This window comes from Passer domesticus, chromosome 4, assembly GCF_036417665.1.
Source record: "Passer domesticus isolate bPasDom1 chromosome 4, bPasDom1.hap1, whole genome shotgun sequence".
NCBI classification, from domain to species: domain Eukaryota; kingdom Metazoa; phylum Chordata; class Aves; order Passeriformes; family Passeridae; genus Passer; species Passer domesticus.
This window is the reverse complement of record NC_087477.1, coordinates 3,781,545-3,806,867: the sequence shown is the minus strand read 5'-3', so window position 1 is coordinate 3,806,867 and position 25,323 is coordinate 3,781,545. Positions and strand designations below refer to the sequence as shown.

Below are 25,323 nucleotides of genomic sequence, written 5' to 3'. Positions count from 1 at the left end.
GAGCACAGATCCTCCTAGTTCAAGGTGTGAAGTTCATTGGCACAAATTTGTCCCTTGGACTTTGTCCTGGTTTAGGGAAAATTTGGGAGATAACCCCCAAAGGGGCTTCTCTACAAAAGCAGATTCAATTGCCCCTCCACCCTCCAACCAGTTTGGGAGAAAATATCTCCTTGGAGAAAAAGTGGAAAGAAACCTGTTTATTAAACAATAGAACCCAAACAATATTAAACAACAAAACTTTTCACTGATCCAAAAAAACAAGCAAACTCAGAACGGCCACCTCCCTGGGTTGCAGCTCGGCTCACTCAGTCTTTGATCAGTCTCTCTGGTGCTGGAAATGCTGCTGCCCAGGCCCAGACAGGGGGGCTACAGGTGGAGCTGCTGGTGCTCTTCTGGGTGTTCAGTGCAGAGCAGGCTTGAACAGGTCCAAGAAAAAAGGAAAAAATCACAGTCCAGGGAACTTCTTTGCTTCAGCTAGGTAAAACTAACTAAAAGCAAGAAAATAGGGAAAAAGGAGCTCTGTCCGGCTGTCTGTCCATCCGCAGAAAACACAGTCCAGGAGCAGGAATGTGGAGGAGTGAGAGCAGTCTGAAAACAAACTGTGCGCTTCTTCCCTCCCCTCTTCACTGTCTGGAAGAGAGTCTTAAAGGTGTAAAACATATTATTCAGTATAAACAGAACAAGACGATTGGGGATAAAAGCATCATATAGTCAACCCAGGACATTCCACCCCTTATCCCCATATCATCGGCTTACTACTAAAACTAATATATATTCTTACTCTACAAACACATATATTATACATCTAATATACAGCTATACACAGACAATGGTGGTAACATTCAGCAAACAGTGATATTTATACATAGTTCTCACCCAACAATCAGATCTCCCTGAGGTACACATCCTGTTCTTCCATCTTTTTGCATTATCCACCATGTGCAACCTGGTCCCTGAGCAAAAACAACTCCGCAAATGGGTTTGTCTGTACTCAAGGTAGGATTGATCCAAACTGTCTTCCCTAACAAACCCCTGACATGTACCACTGGGACTTTGTCTCCATCTACTCTATGCAAAGGCTCAGATTGGGCAGGGCCCAATCAGTTAGTAGAGCCTCGGGTATTAACTAACCAGTTGGCCTTTGCCAAATGCTGCTCCCAATTTTTGAAAGATCCCCCACCTAAGGCTTTTAAGGTGGTTTTTAGCAGCCCATTGTACCTTTCCACTTTTCCCGCAGCTGGTGCATGGTAGGGGTTATGGTACACCCACTCAGTGCCATGTTCTCTGGCCCAGGTGCTAATAAGGCTGTTCTTGAAATGAGTCCTGTTGTCTGACTCAGTCCTCTCAGGGGTACCATGTCTCCACAGGACTTGCTTTTCCAGGCACAGGATGGTGTTCTGGGCAGTAGCATGAGGCACAGGGTAGGTCTCCAACCATCCTGTGGTGGCTTCTACCATTGTGAGCACGTAGCACTTGCCTTGGTGTGTGTGGGGCAGTGTGATGTAGTCAATCTGCCAGGCCTCCCCATACTTGTACTTGGACCACCGCCCACCATACCATAGGGGCTTCATCCGCTTGGCCTGTTTGACGGCAGCACACGTCTCACAGTTGTGGATAACTTGAGAAATACTGTCTATGGTTAAATCCACTCCTCGGTCTCGTGCCCACTTATAGGTGGCATCTCTACCCTGATGACCTGAGGCATCATGGGCCCATCGAGCTAGGAATAACTCTCCCTTATGCTCCCAATCTAGGTTTGTCTTGGACACCCCTATCTTTGCAGCCTGGTCTACCTGCTCATTGTTCTTGTGCTCCTCATTAGCTCTACTCTTGAGGACATGGGCATCTACATGGCGGACCTTCACAGGTAGCCTCCCTACCCTGGTAGCGATGTCTTTCCACTCTTCAACAGCCCAAACTGGTTTTCCTCTACGCTGCCAATTAGCCTCTTTCCACCTCTCCAGCCATCCCCACAGAGTGTTGGCTACCATCCATGAATCAGTGTAGAGGTAGAGCTTTGGCCACTTCTCTCTTTCAGCAATGTCCAAGGCCAGTTGAACAGCTTTGAGTTCAGCAAGTTGGCTCGATCCATCTTCTCCTTCAGTGGCCTCTGCAACCTGTCGTGTGGGGCTCCATACGGCTGCTTTCCACTTCCGATTCATTCCTACCATGCGACAGGAACCATCAGTAAAAAGAGCATATTGTGTTTCTTCCGCTGGCAGTTGGTTATATGGAGGAGCTTCTTCAGCATGTGTCATTTCTTGTTCTTCTTTATCAGTGAGACTGAAGTTTTTACTTTCTGGCTAGTTTGTAATTATTTCTAGAATTTCAGGGCAATTCAGCTTTCTAATACGGGCACGCTGTGTTATGAGAGCAATCTACTTATTTTATGTAGCACTGGTGGCATGGTGGGTAGAGGGAACTTTTGCTTTGAACATCCACCCCAGTACTGGTAGTCGGGGTGCCAGGAGGAGTTGTGCTTCGGTGTTTATTACTTCTGAGGCAGTTTGGACTCTTTTATAGGTTGCTAAAATTTCTTTCTCTGTTGGAGTATAGTTGGCTTCAGACTTTCTGTAGTTTCGACTCTAAAATCCCAGTGGTCGGCTTCGAGTCTCTTCAGGCACTTTCTGCTACAAGTTCTAGGACAAACCATGGTTCCCGGCTGTAGAATAGAGCACATTTTTCACATCTGGTCTTGTTTTGACTGGGCTAAGGGTTACTGCATGAGCGATTTTTTGCTTAATTTGGACGAAGGCTTGTTGCTGTTCAGGGCTCTAGTGGAAAGTGTTCTTTTTATGGGTGACTAGATAGAGAGGGCTCACGATTTGACTGTATTCAGGAATGTGCATTTTCTAAAAACCTATGGCACTTAGGAAAGCTTGTGTTTCCTTCTTGTTCGATGGTGGAGACATTGCTGTTATCTTGTTGATGACATCAGTGGGAATCTGACGCTGTTCGTCTTGCTACTTTACTCTTAGAAACTGGATTTCTTGAGCAGGTCTTTTGACTTTGCTCTTCTTGATGGTAAAGCCGGCTTTCAGGAGAATTTGGATAATTTTCTCTCTTTTCTCAAACACTTCTGCTGCTGTCTTCCCCTATATAATGATGTCATCAATATACTGCAGATGTTCTGGAGTTTTACCTTTTTCTAGTGTACTTTGGATCAGTCTATGGCAGATGGTAGGACTGTGCTTCTACTCCTGGGGCAGTCGGTTTCAAGTGTACTGCACACCTCTCTAGGTGAAGGCAAACTGAGGCTTGCATTCTGCTGTCAGCGGAATGGAGAAAAATGTATTGGCAATATTGATAGTGGCATACTACTTCGCTGCTTTGGACTCAAGCTCATACTGGAGCTCTAATATGTCTGGTACAGCAGCGCTCAGTGGTGGACTCACTTTATTTAATGCACGGTAGTTAACCGTCAGTCTCTATTCTCTTTTAGATTTATGCACAGGCTAGATGGGGCTGTGGAAGGGTGAGTGGGTTTTGTTGACTATTCTTTGGCTCTCTAGCTCTCGCATCATCTTATGGATGGGAATTACAGCATCTCGAGTGGTTTTATATTGTCGATGATGTACTGTGGAAGTGGCAATTGGTACTTGTTGTTCTTTTCTCTTTAGAAGCTTTATTGTAGATGGATTTTCAGACAGTCTAGGCAAGGTATTCAATTGCTGGACGCCCTCTGTTACTATAGTTGCTATCTTAAATGCTTACTTCAGTCCTTTTGGGTCTTTGAAATACCTACTTCACAGATAATCTATGCCCAGGATACATGGGGCTTTTGGGCCAGTCACAATAGGATGTTTCTTCTACTCATTCTCAGTCAAGCTCACATCAGCTTCTACTAAAGTGAAGTCTTGTGATCTCCCTGTCACACCAGCGATAGAAACGGATTCTGTCCCTACGTGTCTTGATGGAATTATGGTACACTGTGCACCAGTGTTGACTAAAGCTTTATACTTTTGTGGTTCTGATGTGCTAGGCCAACGAATCTATACTGTCCAGAAAACACGATTTTTTTTAGCTTCTACTTGGCTAGCGGCAGGGCTCCTCTAAGCTTGGTTATCTTTCTTTCTTTGGGCATATGTCTTAGAGGTTTTTTCAAGGGGATTAGACATGTCATTATTATTATCATACCTGGCAGTTTGGCTATGGGTAACTGGAGCTGCTTTCCTTGTGGTGGAACTTCTTCTCTGAGCTTTGTCTTCTTTTAATTCACGTACTTTTCGGGCCAGAGCAGCGGTGGATTTTTCATCTTATAGCTTCATGTTTTCTCTACAATTACGCAGAAAGAACCACAGCTCAGCTCGTGGGGTGTACTTTCTTTCTCCATCTGGGGAACGTCTGCGTTGGGTACTAGAACCTCTGATCTGTACTGCTGAGATTTGGAGAAGGTTTTCTTTAATCTCTTTTCTAAGCTTCTTATGATTCTTTTTTATCTTATCTTCTAATCTCTGCAGACGTGTTTCCACCGCTGCGATTCTGGCATGTGTGGGGCTATGCACAGCATCTGCATAAGCTCGGAGTTTCTTTGCCATGTCAAGCACAGTCTCATCCGTGTTATCTCGCTTTATGATAGCTAGAGCAGATGCATATTCATGTGGTTCAAGTTGTACTAGTTTTCGCCACATCACAGATGTGCATGGTACTAAGTCTGGATTTTTAGTTGTTATGTCATCTGAGAATATAATTTCTCTTATTGTTATTTTTTTCAAGCGTTGAATCTTTTGTTCTATGGTTTTTTACTGTGTTTGCTGCATGTAGAGATCATCGGCACACAGGTATCTTTGTGCTACACTGTTTAAGACCTGTACCCAGAGGCTGTGAGGGTTAGCCCCCCTCATCATGCTTTGGTCAATGACAGGATCATGTGACAGGGATCTCAAATGCTTCGCTTCTGTGTTATTCAGAATTGTAGCTTCGCTTGCAGCATTTTAAAGACAGACTAACCAGCTAATTATGGATTTATCAGATCGTCGGGTGTAATCCTTCCTTAGGCCACGCAGGTCTTTTAGGGAGAAGGACTTAATATTGGCTTCTGATTTTGTGTTAGTTGCTTTGACTCCTGATTTTATGTTAGGAAATGTTGAGGGTCTTTCTTTTGCATCATCATCATTATCATCTATTGGTCGATCGGTCTTGTCTGTGCACTTCTTACTTTTAGTGCTAGTAGCAACAGCTATTGGTTGAGGCTTATTGTTTGGTTTAACCACTGGCTTAGGTTCACTATGTGGTTTAGCTGCTGGTTTTGAGCTTGGGGTGTTGGTTGCAACTTGAGCGATTGGGATAGCTCTTGATGTATCTCCCTGCCCCCGTTCCTCGGTCTGCTGCCCTAGAGTATCTAGCAGTGTACGATAAGCATATGCTAGGGCCCAGCTCACTGCAATGATCCTTTTCTCCTTAGGGCTATCATTGAGATACTTCTCTTTCAGATATTTCCCCACTTCAGCTGGGTTCTGAATTTGTTCATGGGGAAAGTCCCAGACTATAGGGTCAGAGAATTCTTTCAGGATTTGGCTCATATTTTCCCATTCTCCACCCCACTCAGGATTCTCCACACGTGGGTCTACTTCTGGGTCAGGGGTCTCATCAGCTCTTCTAGACATCTCAGCCCTCATTCTAGAGAAGCTGCAGACCATATAGAGGAAGCCTACTAGATTAAATGCCAGAAAGATGGTCTCTTTAATATTCAGGGGAAACTGAACATTCTCCAAAAGTGACATAACAGATTCAAAGGAGAAGAAGGAAAGGAAAGGCTGGAAAGCCTCATTCCCTGCTCCTCCTCTAACCAGCTGGGTGCAATTACTAATAAATTCCCAAAACATACTGCTAGAACTGGGATGCAGGGTAAGACGAAGAAACCATAAACCATACATATCGTAAACAGACGCCAGTATTTTTGTAAACGCCTTATAAATCATTATCACCAAGGCTAACACAATAGCTAATCTAATCCATGCCCCTTTACCGCAAAAACTACGTGATAGGGACAATAATCCTAGTGACCAGAAAGGTATTGAAACCTCAAAAAGGTCTAGAGACCAGAGCCACATAAAGGCCTCCCCAAGAGACATTACAAATTCAAATAACATGGCTACTGGGTACTTTAACCTACTACACACCAAGCACAACAAACCTACAATCAATAAAGGTTTTTTTTCCACTTTCTCAAGCCACGCGTTGGGCGCCACTAGCTGTATTTGTCTTGGTTTAGGGCAAGTTTGGGAGATAACTCCCAAAGGGGCTTCTCTACAAAAGCAGATCCAATTGCCCCTCCACCCTCCAACCGGTTCAGGAGAAAATATTTCTTTGGAGAAAAGTGGAAAGAAACCTGTTTATTAAACAATAGAAACCAAACAATATTAAACAATAAAACTTCTCACTGATCCAAGGAAAGCAAACTCAGAACAGTCCTCTCTCTTGGTTGCAGCTTGGCTCACTCAGTCTCTGATCAGTCTCTGGTGCTGGAAACGCCGCGGCCTAGGCCTGGCCAGGGGCTACAGGTGGAGCTGCCGGTGCTCTTCTGGGTGTTCAGTGCAGAGCAGGCTTGAACAGGTCCAAGAAAACAGGAAAAAAATCACAATCTGGAGAACTTCTTTGCCTCAGCCAGCTAAAACTAACTAAAAAAAAGAAAAAGGGAAAAAAGGAGCTCTGTCCGGCTGTCTGTCCATCCGCAGACAACACAGTCCAGGAGCAGGAATGTGGACGAGTGAGAGCAGTCTGAAAACAAACTGTGCGCTTCTTCCCTCCCGTCCTCACTGTCTGGAAGAGAGTCTTAAAGGTTTAAAACATATTATTCAGCGTAAACAGAACAAGACGATTGGGGATAAAAGCATCATATAGTCAACCCAGGACAACACTCTTCATGGCAATGCACAGCGTTTGGAGTTCCACACAAAGACCCATCTCTGGCCTCATTCATCAGCACTTGAAGCAAGTGTGCTCCGGCCTCTGGGAGTGCAGCTCGCTCACACGGGCTCACTGTGGACACGCCGCAATCACACAGTCATTGAGTGCACCAGAGAACCTGGCCTCTAATAAAAGGCATGAATGCCACAAATCACCCAACCCAATGCCTTGCATGTCTCTACTTGTTCCTTCTTCTCTCATCTCTCATGTCACTTTCCCCATTTCCTCTCTCTGCCAGCTTGGCTTCTCTCTCTCCTGGCTGCAGCTTCAGCCACATGTGTGACACTGCAGGAACATCCTGACCTACAGGGAAGTGGGAGAGGACTCTTTGTCAGCAACTGAAGTCACAGAACAAGGGGGAATGGGATGAAACTGCAAGAGCTGGAATCCATTCCATGATGGCAAGAAGTTCTTTCCTGTCAGGGTGCTTGTCCCTGACACAGGGACCAGCGCAGAGAGGCTGTGCATGCCCCATGCCCACGAACATGCAAGGCCAGCTTGGACAGGGGCCGCAGCAACCTGCTGTGCTGGGAGGCTGCTCAGCTTGGAACCAGATGATCTTTAGGGTCCCTTCCAAGCCAAACCATTCAAGGATTTCATCATTCCACCATGCCCACCTCCCAGTGTGGAGCAGCCCTGAAACTTCTGTGACATCACAGCTCCCACAGCGTTCCAGGTGGAACGTCCAGCACCTGGAAACCACCACAGCAGACACTCTGCCTGCTGCCAGCGCTCAGTTGGCGCTCGCTCTGCGCTCTGCCCGTCAGCACTCAGCTGTTGCTGCTGCTGCCTGGCCTTTTCCTGCTGCCTGCTCTGGAGCACCAACCCCAGCAGGATGAGCACTGCTGCACCAGTGGAGGTACTGTGCCATTCCAGGGAGGGGGCAGCCTGCTTGAGCAGGCTGCAGCCATGTAGGAATGGATGGTGTGGGACAGGAACCCCACTGTGAGATTGTGCTGTCTCTTGCAGACTAACAGAGACACTGTGGAGGAGATGCAAGTGGACATGGTGCTGGATGAGGAAGAAGTGATGGAGGTGGACGTGGAAGAGCAGGTTGAGGACATGGAAGTAGATGTGGAGGATGACATCGAGCAGATGGAAGTGGACGAGGAGCATGAGGAGGAGCCCATGGTCCTTGGATGAAGATGGAGCCCCACAAGTAAGACAGGCAGATGCTCCCCATGCCCTGCCCACAGACACAGTGGCTGCCCTGACGCCAGGCTGGGGCTGGGCTGGATGGCCCCGCTCAGGGACACGCTGCCCACAGGGGGCCTGGATTGTGCTGCCACAAGCACCAGCCCTGGCCTGCCCTGCACTTGCCTGGGGCCACACCAGCCCTGCCAGTCCTGTCCCAGCTCCTGTGGCCCACCTCCCAGCCCAGCTGGGCCCAGGGCTGGCAGCAGACTCCAGCTTTGCTTCTTTCTTCCTTCCAGGACTGCTGGAGATGACGGCCGTACCTATTACTCCTGTGTATATATGTTTGAAAAGTTAGGATATTTTTGTAAATATGTTCTTAGGTTAGTAGTTCTCTGTAAATATGCTTTGAAGATTGTTAGTCCATAGGATCCCACGGAAATATGTGCTGTAGATTGTTGTTGTTGTTGTTGTTATAAGGATTTTTGTAATGGAAGGTGTTCTGTAAATCCTCGTGTTTGCCGATCTTCGCCAAATAAATACTGCTTCTTTATAAAACTTCACTTCTCTTTCTCATTCCTTTGGGCACTGTCAGAACCCCGGACCTCCCCCTGACCATCCTAAATGATTCCAGCCCCAGCCAGGGGGCTTTAAATCCCTGGCAGGGGGTTCAGAGACCCTGGCATGTAGCCAAAGACCCCTGGGCCTTTGAATTTAACCCATAAAGCATGTTACCACCTTTATGTCAAGAATTAAAAGTCACAACAATTTAGATAGTCTAGTAATAGTAATCACAAAGTGAACGGAAAACATTTAGAGCACTGTAGACAGAGGTTTTGAACCTTGTACGAAAGAGTTTGGAATTGTCTACATAGAAGTCAGAGGTTCTAAGATAGAAAAATTTGGGCGTACCCTGTCCTTCCTCTTTCTTCTCCCTAGCATCCATATGAAAGATGATGTTAGCATCCACAAATTGGTTTCAAGTAGAAAGTCACTATCTAACTTAAGTAATAGGTATTAAAACATTCTTGTAAACATAGTATACGCACTTTTTAATATAAAAGATAACACCAACCCGAGAGGCAAAAAGAGTGCCTTGAGCTGACCTGCTGAACAAACCTCAGCAGGCCAGACAAAAAATGTTTTAGACAAAACATAAAAATCAACCTTAAGAGCGTGAAGCACATACTTCTCAACTCTTCCTTCGACAGCTAAGTTAGAGAAAAAGAGACTTCTAACATACCTCGAAATCCCCTCAACCAAAGAAAACCCAAGAGGCACAGGCAGCGTTTGCACAGTTGGGATTTCCACTTGTTCCGGGATCCCGGGGCTGGAGCTCCCTGGGGCTGCTGCCACGGCCACCCCGCGGCTGGGGCTCCCTGTGCACAGGGGGTCCCACTGACACCACTGCTGCCGCTGGCCACTGCTGCTGCTCCTGGGCTGGGGCACAGCCGCGTCCCCAAGAGCTGAGCTCTCACCAGCACAGAGGGGGCTCTCGCTGCACTGGCCCCTGCAGCCATGCCACCAAAGCAAGGCAGGAAACTTTCAGCCACCCTTCCTGCTGCAGCCACAGCCACTCCTGGCTCCAGAGCCGCCATCAGCCCACAGGGATGCAAAATCCACCTGCCCGCTCTCAAGGCCTTGACAGCCTTGGCAACTGTGGCACCTGCATCTGGGCTGCTGCAGGGGCTGATGTTTAAGGCTTGCAGCCTCCAAAGGCTCCGGGCTCTGCTTCCCACCCTGCTCTGCACTGCCCTGGGCCCGCATTGCTCAAGAGACAAAAGCCAAGCCAGGGGATCCTCACCCTGCCCAAATTGCTGAATTGACTGCAGTCCTTAGGACCTTCTCCACTTTCAAAGAACCTCTTCCTTTGATCACTGATTCGGCACATGTCTATGGCCTAGTGCAGCGGGCTGAAAATTCCATTTTCAAAGACATTTCTAACCCCAACTAGAGCATTTGCTTTCAGCATTCATTTCTCTTTTGTCCCACAGACAACACCCACACTATATCATGCACACAAGGCCTCATACCACCCTTCCTGCATTTATAGTAGGCAATGCTACAGCAGATGCCCCAGCAAGGGTTGTCCAAACTTCCCCACGGAATGTTTTTGAACAGGCTAGGATCCGCCACCACTTCCACCATCAAAACATTCCTGCACCGCTCAGCATCTTTAAAATTACCCAAGATCCATGGCAAACACCTGCCCAAATTGTCAGCAACGTGCCTTTGCTTCTGTCAGAGCTGCACTCAATCCAAGAGGACTAAAGACTCTCCAGATCGGGCAATCTCACATCACACACCAAGCCCCTTTTGGGAGACTAAAATACATCCCCGTCTCAATCCACACCGACAACGCTGCGGTTTTCGCCTTTGCCCATGCTGGTGAGAAATCAAAAGATGCTATAAAACGTTCCTTTTTAGCCTTTTCCACCTTCCCTGTTCCACAGGAAATTAAAACTGATCATGGTCCTGCTTATACCTCCCACTGATTCCAACCGTTTTCTGACCAGTGGGCTACAAAACATGTCACAGCCATACCACACTCTGCCACAGGACAGTCCATAGTCCAGAGGGCCCACTCTTCCATCCAAAGGATCCTTGATCAACAGAGACAGGGAGTCCACATAGTATCTCCCATTGAGAGCCTGGCCAAGGCCCTTGATGTGCTCAACTTTTTCAACACCTCATTTATGGAGCCAACTCCCCCAGTCATCAGGCATTTTGCATTTCATGTCACTGCAGGCCAGTGAAAAGAAAAGCCACCTGTCTTGATCAAAGACCCTGAATCCAAACAAATTATGGGCCCTTTCCCATTCATTACTTGGGAGGGAGGATATGCTTGTGTCTCTACAGCAGCACGCCCAAGATGGATCCCAGCAAAAAACATCAAACCCTTCTGCCAATGGCCAGGCAAACACCAGGGCCACCTTCAGAAGAACAGAATGAAAGCCTAAGAGAGACAGCAGCAGCCTGGAAAAGAAGAAGGACAGAAGAAGATCTCCTAAGCAGTATGGACCACACAGACCAACACCAAGAGAGCTCAGACACCACTATCCGGGATATATCGCTTAACATTTGGAAAAACTGTATTCTAGCCTTGATATTTGATTCTTCTAATAAGCTGACTTCAAACCCTTGCCTTACAGAAGAGAAAGTTTAGTGGGACCAGAATTTAAGGTTCAGATTGCAATCTCCCTATCTCTTTACTTTCAGGCCACCCAAGCCTCCACCCACTACTAAATTAGCTAAAGTCAAAGGATGCTGTCTTTTGTTGCCACTGCAGCAGGAAGCTGGATGCTCCTCACTATGCCACATGCCTTCAGCTGGCTGGTTCCACAGCCAAGCCACAATTTCTTGCCCATGGCCACGCTTGTCAACCTCTTCTCACATAAGGACTCAGTATACCAGAGCGTCCAGCTGCTCACAGATCAAATCAACAAGATCCAGACGAAAGACAACAACGACTGGCTCACTGGACTTTTGAAAGACTGGGACACGAAAGGCTGGCTTTCACCTTTAGTTAAGACTGTTTTGTGGGCTTTGTTTCTGGTATTCATTGTCTTGGTTATTCTATCCAGTTTTGCTCAACGCATGCAGAAGTCCATGGCAGAAGCCTTCATTCCTGAAAACAAAAAGGGGGCAGTTGTGGAGACCCAGGGGCCTGCCATTGAACTGTAATACCTTAGGGCAAAGGGGACCAAGGTGAAACAGAGAAACCCCTCTGAATGCAAGGCTCTTACCCATGGCCACTTGCAGCCTCTTGCAATCCGCAGGTTTTGTTGCTATCACCCACTTCAACTGCCATTTTTTCCTTATATCTACTCTCCAGAGAATGTTCTCCTCTCTCTTCTCCCCTGCTGGTCCTGGCTTCACCCCTTCTCCCCCCAAAATGAAACCCTCAGACCCCAGCCTCATTTTCTCTCTGGCCCTGGACCCTCTTCATGGCAATGCACAGCGTTTGGGGTTCCACACAAAGACCCATCTCTGGCCTCATTCATCAGCACTTGAAGCAAGTGTGCTCCGGCCTCTGGGAGTGCAGCTCGCTCACACGGGCTCACTGTGGACACGACGCAATCACACAGTCATTGAGTGCACCAGAGAACCTGGCCTCTAATAAAAGGCATGAATGCCACAAATCACCCAACCCAATGCCTTGCATGTCTCTACTTGTTCCTTCTTCTCTCATCTCTCATGTCACTTTCCCCATTTCCTCTCTCTGCCAGCTTGGCTTCTCTCTCTCCTGGCTGCAGCTTCAGCCACATGTGTGACACTGCAGGAACAGCCTGACCCACAGGGAAGTGGGAGAGGACTCTTTGTCAGCAACTGAAGTCACAGAACAAGGGGGAATGGGATGAAACTGCAAGAGCTGGAATCCATTCCATGATGGCAAGAAGTTCTTTCCTGTCAGGGTGCTTGTCCCTGACACAGGGACCAGCGCAGAGAGGCTGTGCATACCCCATGCCCACCAACATCCAAGGCCAGCTTGGACAGGGGCCGCAGCAACCTGCTGTGCTGGGAGGCTGCTCAGCTTGCAACCAGATGATCTTTAGGGTCCCTTCCAAGCCAAACCATTCAAGGATTTCATCATTCCACCATTCCCACCTCCCAGTGTGGAGTGGCCCTGAAACTTCTGTGACATCACAGCTCCCACAGCGTTCCAGGTGGAACGTCCAGCACCTGGAAACCACCACAGCAGACACTCTGCCTGCTGCCAGCGCTCAGTTGGCGCTCGCTCTGCGCTCTGCCCGGCAGCACTCAGCTGTTGCTGCTGCTGCCTGGGCTTTTCCTGCTGCCTGCTCTGGAGCACCAACCCCAGCAGGATGAGCACTGCTGCGCCAGTGGAGGTACTGTGCCATTCCAGGGAGGGGGCAGCCTGCTTGAGCAGGATGCAGCCATGTAGGAATGGATGGTGTGGGACAGGAACCCCACTGTGAGATTGTGCTGTCTCTTGCAGACTAACAGAGACACTGTGGTGGCGATGGAAGTGGACATGGTGCTGAATGAGGAAGAAATTATGGAGGTGGACGTGGAAGAGCAGGTTGAGGACATGGAAATAGATGTGGAGGATGACATCGAGGAGATGGAAGTGGATGAGAAGGATGAGGAGGAGCCCATGGTCCTTGGATGAAGATGGAGCCCCACAAGTAAGACAGGCAGATGCTCCCCATGCCCTGCCCACAGACACAGTGGCTGCCCTGGCGCCAGGCTGGGGCTGGGCTGGATGGCCCCGCTCAGGGACACGCTGCCCGCAGGGGGCCTGGATTGTGCTGCCACAAGCACCAGCCCTGGCCTGCCCTGCACTTGCCTGGGGCCACACCAGCCCTGCCAGCCCTGTCCCAGCTCCTGGGGCCCAGCTGGGCCCAGTGCTGGCAGCTGACTCCAGCTTTGCTTCTTTCTTCCTTCCAGGACTGATGCAGATGATGGCTGTAGATATTACGGCGGTGTATATATGTTTGAAAAGTTAGGATATTTTTGTAAATATGTTCTTAGGTTAGTAGTTCTTTGTAAATATGTTTTGAAGATTGTTACTCCATAGGATCCCATGGAAATATGTGCAGTAGATTGTTGTTGTTGTTGTTATGAGGATTGTTGTAATGAAATGTGTTCTGTAAATCCTTGTGTTTGCCGATGTTCAGCAAATAAATAATGATTCTTTATAAAACTTCACTTCTCTTTCTCATTCCTTTGGGCACTGTCAGAAGCCCGGACCTCCCCCTGACCATCCTAAATGATTCCAGCCCCAGCCAGGGGGCTTTAAATCCCTGGCAGGGGGTTCAGAGACCCTGGCATGTAGCCAAAGACCCCTGGGCCTTTGAATTTAACCCATAAAGCATGTTACCACCTTTATGTCAAGAATTAAAAGTCACAACAATTTAGATAGTCTAGTAATAGTAATCACAAAGTGAACGGAAAACATTTAGAGCACTGTAGACAGAGGTTTTGAACCTTGTACGAAAGAGTTTGGTATTATCTACATAGATAGAAAAATTTGGGTGTACCCAGTCCTTCCTCTTTCTTCTCGCTAGCATCCATATGAAAGACGATATTACCATTCACATATTGGTTTCAAGTAGAAAGTCACTATCTAACTTAAGTAATAGCTATTAAAACATTCTTGTAAACATAGTATAGTCAGGTTTTAATATAAAAGATAACACCAACCCAAGAGGCAAAAAGAGTACCTTAAGCTGACCTGCTGAACAAACCTCAGCAGGCCAGCAAAAAAATGTTTTAGACAAAATATAAAAATCAACCTTAAGAGAGTGAAGCACATACTTCTCAACTCTTCCTTCGACAGCTAAGTTAGAGAAAAAGAGACTTCTAACGTACCTCGAAATCCCCTCAACCAAAGAAAACCCAAGAGGCACAGGCAGCGTTTGCACAGTTGGGATTTCCACTTGTTCCGGGATCCCGGGGCTGGAGCTCCCTGGGGCTGCTGCCACGGCCACCCCGCGGCTGGGGCTCCCTGTGCACAGGGGGTCCCACTGACACCACTGCTGCCGCTGGCCACTGCTGCTGCTCCTGGGCTGGGGCACAGCCGCGTCCCCAAGAGCTGAGCTCTCACCAGCACAGAGGGGGCTCTCGCTGCACTGGCCCCTGCAGCCATGCCACCAAAGCAAGGCAGGAAACTTTCAGCCACCCTTCCTGCTGCAGCCACAGCCACTCCTGGCTCCAGAGCCGCCATCAGCCCACAGGGATGCAAAATCCACCTGCCCGCTCTCAAGGCCTTGACAGCCTTGGCAACTGTGGCACCTGCATCTGGGCTGCTGCAGGGGCTGATGTTTAAGGCTTGCAGCCTCCAAAGGCTCCGGGCTCTGCTTCCCACCCTGCTCTGCACTGCCCTGGGCCCGCATTGCTCAAGAGACAAAAGCCAAGCCAGGGCATCCTCACCCTGCCCAAATTGCTGAATTGACTGCAGTCCTTAGGACCTTCTCCACTTTCAAAGAACCTCTTCCTTTGATCACTGATTCAGCACATGTCTATGACCTAGTGCAGCGGGCCGAAAATTCCATTTTCAAAGACATTTCTAACCCCAACTAGAGCATTTGCTTTCCCCTTTCATTTCTCTTCTGTCCCACAGACAACACCCACACTATATCATGCACACAAGGTCTCATACCACCCTTCCTGCATTTATAGTAGGCAATGCTAGAGCAGATGCCCCAGCAAGGCTTCTCCAAACCTCCCTACGGAATCTTTCTGACCAGGCTAGGATCCGCCACCACTTCTACCATCAAAACATTCCTGCACCGCTCAGCATCTTTAAAATTACCCAAGATCAGGCAAGATCCATGGCAAACACCTGCCCAAATTGTCAGCAACATGCCTTTGCTTCTGTCAGAGCTGCACTCAATCCAAGAGGACTAAAGACTCTCCAGATCGGGCAATCACACATCACACACCAAGCCCCTTTTGGGAGACTAAAATACATCCCCGTCTCAATCCACACCGACAACACTGCGGTTTCTGCCCCTGCCCATGCTGCTGAAAAATCAAAAGATGCTATAAAACGTTACTTTTTAGCCTTTTCCACCTCCCCTGTTCCACAGGAAATTAAAACTGATCATGGTCCTGCTTATACCTCCCACTGATTCCAACCCTTTTCTGACCAGTGGGCTACAAAACATGTCACAGCCATACCACACTCTGCCACAGGACAGTCCATAGTCCAGAGGGCCCACTCTTCCATCCAAAGGATCCTTGATCAACAGAGACAGGGAGTCCACGTAGTATCTCCCATTGGAGGCCAAGGCCCTTGATGTGCTCAACTTTTTGAACAACTCCCCCAGTCATCAGGCATTTTATATTTAATTGGCAGCCCAATAAAAAGAAAAGCCACCTGTGTTGATCAAAGACCCTGAATCCAAAGAAATTATGGGCCCTTTCCCATTCATTACTTGGGAGGGAGGATATGCTTGTGTCTCTACAGCAGCAGGCCCAAGACGCATCCCAGCAAAAAACATAAAACTCTTCTGCCAATGGCCAGGCAAACACCACAGCCACCATCAGAAAAACAGAACAAAAGCCTAAGAGAGACAGCAGCAGCCTGCAAAAGAAGAAGAAGAAGGACAGAAGAAGATCTCCTAAGCAGTGTGGACCGCACAGACCAACACCAAGAGAGCTCAGACACCACTAACTGCGATATCCCGCTTAACAATTGGAAAAACTGTATTCTAGCCTTGATATTTGATTCTTCTAATAAGCTGACTTCAAACCCTTGCCTTACAGAAGAGAAAGTTTAGTGGGACCAGAATTTAAGGTTCACATTGCAATCTCCCTATCTCTTTACTTTCAGGCCACCCAAGCCTCCACCCACTACTAAATTAGCTAAAGTCAAAGGATGCTGTCTTTTGTTGCCACTGCAGCAGGAAGCTGGATGCTCCTCACTATGCCACATGCCTTCAGCTGGCTGGTTCCACAGCCAAGCCACAATTTCTTGCCCATGGCCACGCTTGTCAACCTCTTCTCACATAAGGACTCAGTATACCAGAGCGTCCAGCTGCTCACAGATCAAATCAACAAGATCCAGACGAAAGACAACAACGACTGGCTCACTGGACTTTTGAAAGACTGGGACACGAAAGGCTGGCTTTCACCTTTAGTTAAGACTGTTTTGTGGGCTTTGTTTCTGGTATTCATTGTCTTGGTTATTCTATCCAGTTTTGCTCAACGCATGCAGAAGTCCATGGCAGAAGCCTTCATTCCTGAAAACAAAAAGGGGGCAGTTGTGGAGACCCAGGGGCCTGCCATTGAACTGTAATACCTTAGGGCAAAGGGGACCAAGGTGAAACAGAGAAACCCCTCTGAATGCAAGGCTCTCACCCATGGCCACTTGCAGCCTCTTGCAATCTGCAGGTTTTGTTGCTATCACCCACTTCAACTGCCATTTTTTCCTTATATCTACTCTCCAGAGAATGTTCTTCCCTCTCTTCTCCCCTCCTTCGCCCCTTCGCCCTCCAATATAAAACCCTCATTCCCCAGCCTCATTTTCTCTCTGGCCCTGGACCCTCTTCATGGCAATGCACAGCGTTTGGGGTTCCACACAAAGACCCATCTCTGGCCTCATTCATCAGCACTTGAAGCAAGTGTGCTCCGGCCTCTGGGAGTGCAGCTCGCTCACACGGGCTCACTGTGGACACGCCGCAATCACACAGTCATTGAGTGCACCAGAGAACCTGGCCTCTAATAAAAGGCATGAATGCCACAAATCACCCAACCCAATGCCTTGCATGTCTCTACTTGTTCCTTCTTCTCTCATCTCTCATGTCACTTTCCCCATTTCCTCTCCCTGCCAGCTTGGCTTCTCTCTCTCCTGCGTGCAGCTTCAGCCACATGTGTGACACTGCAGGAACAGCCTGACCCACAGGGAAGTGGGAGAGGACTCTTTGTCAGCAACTGAAGTCACAGAACAAGGGGGAATGGGATGAAACTGCAAGAGCTGGAATCCATTCCATGATGGCAAGAAGTTCTTTCCTGTCAGGGTGCTTGTCCCTGACACAGGGACCAGCGCAGAGAGGCTGTGCATACCCCATGCCCACCAACATCCAAGGCCAGCTTGGACAGGGGCCGCAGCAACCTGCTGTGCTGGGAGGCTGCTCAGCTTGCAACCAGATGATCTTTAGGGTCCCTTCCAAGCCAAACCATTCAAGGATTTCATCATTCCACCATGCCCACCTCCCAGTGTGGAGCGGCCCTGAAACTTCTGTGACATCACAGCTCCCACAGCGTTCCAGGTGGAACATCCAGCACCTGGAAACCACCACAGCAGACACTCTGCCTGCTGCCAGCACTCAGTTGGCGCTCGCTCTGCGCTCTGCCCGTCAGCACTCAGCTGTTGCTGCTGCTGCCTGGCCTTTTCCTGCTGCCTGCTCTGGAGCACCAACCCCAGCAGGATGAGCACTGCTGCGCCAGTGGAGGTACTGTGCCATTCCAGGGAGGAGGCAGCCTGCTTCAGCAGGCTGCAGCCATGTGGGAATGGATGGTGTGGGACAGGAACCCCACTGTGACATTGTGCTGTCTCTTGCAGACTAACAGAGACACTGTGGTGGCGATGGAAGTGGACATGGTGCTGAATGAGGAAGAGATGATGGAGGTGGACGTGGAAGACCAGGTTGAGGAGATGGAAGTTGATGAGGAGGATGACATCGAGGCGATGGAAGTGGATGAGAAGGATGAGGAGGAGCCCATGGTCCTTGGATGAAGATGGAGCCCCACAAGTAAGACAGGCAGATGCTCCCCATGCCCTGCCCACAGACACAGTGGCTGCCCTGGCGCCAGGCTGGGGCTGGGCTGGATGGCCCCGCTCAGGGACACGCTGCCCGCAGGGGGCCTGGATTGTGCTGCCACAAGCACCAGCCCTGGCCTGCCCTGCACTTGCCTGGGGCCACACCAGCCCTGCCAGCCCTGTCCCAGCTCCTGGGGCCCAGCTGGGCCCAGTGCTGGCAGCTGACTCCAGCTTTGCTTCTTTCTTCCTTCCAGGACTGATGCAGATGATGGCTGTAGATATTACGGCGGTGTATATATGTTTGAAAAGTTAGGATATTTTTGTAAATATGTTCTTAGGTTAGTAGTTCTTTGTAAATATGTTTTGAAGATTGTTACTCCATAGGATCCCATGGAAATATGTGCAGTAGATTGTTGTTGTTGTTGTTATGAGGATTGTTGTAATGAAATGTGTTCTGTAAATCCTTGTGTTTGCCGATGTTCAGCAAATAAATAATGATTCTTTATAAAACTTCACTTCTCTTTCTCATTCCTTTGGGCACTGTCAGAAGCCCGGACCTCCCCCTGACCATCCTAAATGATTCCAGCCCCAGCCAGGGGGCTTTAAATCCCTGGCAGGGGGTTCAGAGACCCTGGCATGTAGCCAAAGACCCCTGGGCCTTTGAATTTAACCCATAAAGCATGTTACCACCTTTATGTCAAGAATTAAAAGTCACAACAATTTAGATAGTCTAGTAATAGTAATCACAAAGTGAACGGAAAACATTTAGAGCACTGTAGACAGAGGTTTTGAACCTTGTACGAAAGAGTTTGGTATTATCTACATAGATAGAAAAATTTGGGTGTACCCAGTCCTTCCTCTTTCTTCTCGCTAGCATCCATATGAAAGACGATATTACCATTCACATATTGGTTTCAAGTAGAAAGTCACTATCTAACTTAAGTAATAGCTATTAAAACATTCTTGTAAACATAGTATAGTCAGGTTTTAATATAAAAGATAACACCAACCCAAGAGGCAAAAAGAGTACCTTAAGCTGACCTGCTGAACAAACCTCAGCAGGCCAGCAAAAAAATGTTTTAGACAAAATATAAAAATCAACCTTAAGAGAGTGAAGCACATACTTCTCAACTCTTCCTTCGACAGCTAAGTTAGAGAAAAAGAGACTTCTAACGTACCTCGAAATCCCCTCAACCAAAGAAAACCCAAGAGGCACAGGCAGCGTTTGCACAGTTGGGATTTCCACTTGTTCCGGGATCCCGGGGCTGGAGCTCCCTGGGGCTGCTGCCACGGCTACCCCGCGGCTGGGGCTCCCTGTGCACAGGGGGTCCCACTGACACCACTGCTGCCGCTGGCCACTGCTGCTGCTCCTGGGCTGGGGCACAGCCGCGTCCCCAAGAGCTGAGCTCTCACCAGCACAGAGGGGGCTCTCGCTGCACTGGCCCCTGCAGCCATGCCACCAAAGCAAGGCAGGAAACTTTCAGCCACCCTTCCTGCTGCAGCCACAGCCACTCCTGGCTCCAGAGCCGCCATCAGCCCACAGGGATGCAAAATCCACCTGCCCGCTCTCAAGGCCTTGACAGCCTTGGCAACTGTGGCACCTGCATCTGGGCTGCTGCAGGGGCTGATGTTTAAGGCTTGCAGCCTCCAAAGGCTCCGGGCTCTGCTTCCCGGCCTGCTCTGCATTGCCCTGGGCCCGCATTGCTCAAGAGACAAAAGCCAAGCCAGGGGATCCTCACCCTGCCCAAATTGCTGAATTGACTGCAGTCCTTAGGACCTTCTCCACTTTCAAAGAACCTCTTCCTTTGATCACTGATTCGGCACATGTCTATGACCTAGTGCAGCGGGCCGAAAATTCCATTTTCAAAGACATTTCTAACCCCAACTAGAGCATTTGCTTTCCCCTTTCATTTCTCTTCTGTCCCACAGACAACACCCACACTATATCATGCACACAAGGTCTCATACCACCCTTCCTGCATTTATAGTAGGCAATGCTAGAGCAGATGCCTCAGCAATGCTTCTCCAAACCTCCCTACGGAATCTTTCTGACCAGGCTAGGATCCGCCACCACTTCTACCATCAAAACATTCCTGCACCGCTCAGCATCTTTAAAATTACCCAAGATCAGGCAAGATTCATGGCAGCCACCTGCCCAAATTGTCAGCAACGTGCCTTTGCTTCTGTCAGAGCTGCACTCAATCCAAGAGGACTAAAGACTCTCCAGATCGGGCAATCTCACATCACACACCAAGCCCCTTTTGGGAGACTAAAATACATCCCCGTCTCAATCCACACCGACAACGCTGCGGTTTCTGCCCCTGCCCATGCTGCTGAAAAATCAAAAGATGCTATAAAACGTTACTTTTTAGCCTTTTCCACCTTCCCTGTTCCACAGGAAATTAAAACTGATCATGGTCCTGCTTATACCTCCCACTGATTCCAACCATTTTCTGACCAGTGGGCTACAAAACATGTCACAGCCATACCACACTCTGCCACAGGACAGTCCATAGTCCAGAGGGCCCACTCTTCCATCCAAAGGATCCTTGATCAACAGAGACAGGGAGTCCACATAGTATCTCCCATTGGAGGCCAAGGCCCTTGATGTGCTCAACTTTTTCAACAACTCCCCCAGTCATCAGGCATTTTATATTTAATTGGCAGCCCAATAAAAAGAAAAGCCACCTGTGTTGATCAAAGACCCTGAATCCAAAGAAATTATGGGCCCTTTCCCATTCATTACTTGGGAGGGAGGATATGCTTGTGTCTCTACAGCAGCAGGCCCAAGACGCATCCCAGCAAAAAACATAAAACTCTTCTGCCAATGGCCAGGCAAACACCACAGCCACCATCAGAAAAACAGAACAAAAGCCTAAGAGAGACAGCAGCAGCCTGCAAAAGAAGAAGAAGAAGGACAGAAGAAGATCTCCTAAGCAGTGTGGACCGCACAGACCAACACCAAGAGAGCTCAGACACCACTAACTGCGATATACCGCTTAACAATTGGAAAAACTGTATTCTAGCCTTGATATTTGATTCTTCTAATAAGCTGACTTCAAACCCTTGCCTTACAGAAGAGAAAGTTTAGTGGGACCAGAATTTCAGTTTCACATTGCAATCTCCCTATCTCTTTACTTTCAGGCCACCCAAGCCTCCACCCACTACTAAATTAGCTAAAGTCAAAGGATGCTGTCCTTTCTTGCCACTGCAGCAGGAAGCTGGATGCTCCTAACTATGCCGCATGCCTTCGCATGGGTGGTTCCACAGCCAAGCCACAATTTCTTGCCCATGGCCACGCATGTCAACCTCTTCTCACATAGGGACTCAGTATACCAGAGCGGCCAGCTGCTCACAGATCAAATCAATAAGATCCAGACAAAAGGCAACAACGACTGGCTCACTGGACTGTTGAAAGACTGGGGCATGAAAGGCTGGCTTTCATCTTTACGTCCAACAATATGAAGTCTAATAAGTCTAAGTGCCGTGTTCTGCATTTTGGCCACAAAAATCCCCTACAGCGTTACAGGCTGGGGACGGTGTGGCTGGATAGTGTTCAGGCAGAAAGGGACCTGGGGGTGCTGGTTGACAGCCGATTGGATATGAGCCAGCAATGTGCCTTGGTGGCCAAGAAGGCCAACGGCATCCTGGCCTGCATTAGGACTTGTGTGAGCAGCAGGAGCAGGGAGGTCATTCTCCCCCTGTACTCGGCACTGGTGAGGCCACATCTTGAGTACTGTGTCCAGTTCTGGGCCCCTCAATTTAGGAAGGATATTGAGATACTTGAGCGTGTCCAGAGGAGAGCAACGAGGCTGGTGAGGGGCTTGGAAAACAAGCCCTACGAGGAACATTTGAGGGAGCTGGGGTTGTTTAGCCTGGAGAAGAGGAGGCTTAGAGGTGACCTTATTGCTCTCTACAACTTCCTGAAGGGAGGTTGTAGACAGGTGGGGGTCGGTCTCTTCCACCGGGCAGCAACTGACAGAACAAGGGGACACAGTCTCAAGCTACGTCAGGGAAGGTATAGGTTAGATATTAGGAAAAAAATTTTCACTGAAAGAATAATAAAGCACTGGAACTGTCTTCCCAGGGAGGTGGTGGAATCACCATCACTGGATGTGTTTAAAAAAAGACTGGACATGCCACTTGGTGCTATAGTCTAGTTGAGATGTTAGGGCATAGGTTGGACTTGATGACCTTAGGGGTCTCTTCCAAACTCATGTTTCTGTGATTCTGTGATTTAGTCAAGACTGTTTTGTGGGCTTTGTTTCTTGTATTCATTGTCTTGGTTATTCTATCCAGTTTTGCTCAACGCTTGCAAAAGTCCATGGCAGAAGCCTTCATTCTTGAAAACAAAAAGGGGGCACTTGTGGAGGCCCAGGGGCCTCTCATTGCAACTGTAATACCTTAGGGCAAAGGGGACCAAGGTGAAACAGAGAAACCCCTCTGAATGCAAGGCTCTCACCCATGGCCACTTGCAGCCTCTTGCAATCCGCAGGTTTTGTTGCTATCACCCACTTCAACTGCCATTTTTTCCTTATATCTACTCTCCAGAGAATGTTCTCCTCTCTCTTCTCCCCTGCTGGTCCTGGCTTCACCCCTTCTCCCCCCCGAATGAAACCCTCAGACCCCAGCCTCATTTTCTCTCTGGCCCTGGACCCTCTTCATGGCAATGCACAGCGTTTGGAGTTCCACACAAAGACCCATCTCTGGCCTCATTCATCAGCACTTGAAGCAAGTGTGCTCCGGCCTCTGGGAGTGCAGCTCGCTCACACGGGCTCACTGTGGACACGCCGCAATCACACAGTCATTGAGTGCACCAGAGAACCTGGCCTCTAATAAAAGGCATGAATGCCACAGCCCACCCAACCCAATGCCTTGCATGTCTCTACTTTTTCCTTCTCCTCTCATCTCTCATGTCACTTTCCCCATTTCCTCTCTCTGCCAGCTTGGCTTCTCTCTCTCCTGGCTGCAGCTTCAGCCACATGTGTGACACTGCAGGAACAGCCTGACCCACAGGGAAGTGGGAGAGGACTCTTTGTCAGCAAGTGAAGTCACAGAACAAGGGGGAATGGGATCAAACTGCAAGAGCTGGAATCCATTCCATGATGGCAAGAAGTTCTTTCCTGTCAGGGTGCTTGTCCCTGACACAGGGACCAGCGCAGAGAGGCTGTGCATACCCCATGCCCGCCAACATCCAAGGCCAGCTTGGACAGGGGCCGCAGCAACCTGCTGTGCTGGGAGGCTGCTCAGCTTGCAACCAGATGATCCTTAGGGTCCCTTCCAGGCCAAACCATTCAAGGATTTCATCATTCCACCATGCCCACCTCCCAGTGTGGAGCGGCCCTGAAACTTCTGTGACATCACAGCTCCCACAGTGTTCCAGGTGGAACGTCCAGCACCTGGAAACCACCACAGCAGACACTCTGCCTGCTGCCAGCGCTCAGTTGGCGCTCGCTCTGCGCTCTGCCCGTCAGCACTCAGCTGTTGCTGCTGCTGCCTGGGCTTTTCCTGCTGCCTGCTCTGGAGCACCAACCCCAGCAGGATGAGCACTGCTGCGCCAGTGGAGGTACTGTGCCATTCCAGGGAGGAGGCAGCCTGCTTGAGCAGGCTGCAGCCATGTGGGAATGGATGGTGTGGGACAGGAGCCCCACTGTGAGATTGTGCTGTCTCTTGCAGATTAACAGAGACACTGTGGTGGCGATGGAAGTGGACATGGTGCTGAATGAGGAAGAGATGATGGAGGTGGACGTGGAAGAGCAGGTTGAGGAGATGGAAGTTGATGAGGAGGATGACATCGAGGCGATGGAAGTGGATGAGAAGGATGAGGAGGAGCCCATGGTCCTTGGATGAAGATGGAGCCCCACAAGTAAGACAGGCAGATGCTCCCCATGCCCTGCCCACAGACACAGTGGCTGCCCTGGCGCCAGGCTGGGGCTGGGCTGGATGGCCCCGCTCAGGGACACGCTGCCCGCAGGGGGCCTGGATTGTGCTGCCACAAGCACCAGCCCTGGCCTGCCCTGCACTTGCCTGGGGCCACACCAGCCCTGCCAGCCCTGTCCCAGCTCCTGGGGCCCAGCTGGGCCCAGTGCTGGCAGCTGACTCCAGCTTTGCTTCTTTCTTCCTTCCAGGACTGATGCAGATGATGGCTGTAGATATTACGGCGGTGTATATATGTTTGAAAAGTTAGGATATTTTTGTAAATATGTTCTTAGGTTAGTAGTTCTTTGTAAATATGTTTTGAAGATTGTTACTCCATAGGATCCCATGGAAATATGTGCAGTAGATTGTTGTTGTTGTTGTTATGAGGATTGTTGTAATGAAATGTGTTCTGTAAATCCTCGTGTTTGCCAATGTTCAGCAAATAAATAATGATTCTTTATAAAACTTCACTTCTCTTTCTCATTCCTTTGGGCACTGTCAGAAGCCCGGACCTCCCCCTGACCATCCTAAATGATTCCAGCCCCAGCCAGGGGGCTTTAAATCCCTGGCAGGGGGTTCAGAGACCCTGGCATGTAGCCAAAGACCCCTGGGCCTTTGAATTTAACCCATAAAGCATGTTACCACCTTTATGTCAAGAATTAAAAGTCACAACAATTTAGATAGTCTAGTAATAGTAATCACAAAGTGAACGGAAAACATTTAGAGCACTGTAGACAGAGGTTTTGAACCTTGTACGAAAGAGTTTGGTATTATCTACATAGATAGAAAAATTTGGGTGTACCCAGTCCTTCCTCTTTCTTCTCGCTAGCATCCATATGAAAGACGATATTACCATTCACATATTGGTTTCAAGTAGAAAGTCACTATCTAACTTAAGTAATAGCTATTAAAACATTCTTGTAAACATAGTATAGTCAGGTTTTAATATAAAAGATAACACCAACCCAAGAGGCAAAAAGAGTACCTTAAGCTGACCTGCTGAACAAACCTCAGCAGGCCAGCAAAAAAATGTTTTAGACAAAATATAAAAATCAACCTTAAGAGAGTGAAGCACATACTTCTCAACTCTTCCTTCGACAGCTAAGTTAGAGAAAAAGAGACTTCTAACG

General features: G+C 48.8%; 1 protein-coding gene and 1 long non-coding RNA gene across 6 annotated transcripts; one reads left to right on the top strand and one right to left on the bottom strand.

The window, feature by feature from the left end:
* Positions 1-17: 17 nt before the first annotated feature.
* LOC135298417 (uncharacterized) lies at positions 18-7,549 on the bottom strand. Of its 5 annotated transcripts, none has more exons than XM_064415973.1 (2): positions 6,384-7,549; positions 18-4,275 (listed from the first exon to the last, which is right to left on the bottom strand). In XM_064415973.1, exon 2 carries the CDS (start codon positions 2,256-2,258, stop codon positions 1,101-1,103), a length of 1,158 nt encoding a protein of 385 aa, XP_064272043.1. In that variant the 5' UTR covers positions 2,259-4,275; positions 6,384-7,549; the 3' UTR covers positions 18-1,100. The 5 variants fall into 5 exon arrangements, with proteins under 5 accessions (XP_064272043.1, XP_064272042.1, XP_064272044.1 ...); XM_064415972.1 differs by having other exon boundaries at positions 18-4,378; positions 6,384-7,548; XM_064415974.1 differs by lacking the exon at positions 6,384-7,549 and having other exon boundaries at positions 18-3,268; positions 4,138-6,377.
* A 116-nt stretch (positions 7,550-7,665) lies between these two features.
* On the top strand, positions 7,666-8,700 carry LOC135299900 (uncharacterized). Its single transcript, XR_010361739.1, has 3 exons — positions 7,666-7,768; positions 7,879-8,068; positions 8,343-8,700. It is a non-coding gene; the product is annotated as an uncharacterized LOC135299900 (long non-coding RNA).
* The last annotated feature ends 16,623 nt before the right edge of the window (positions 8,701-25,323 follow it).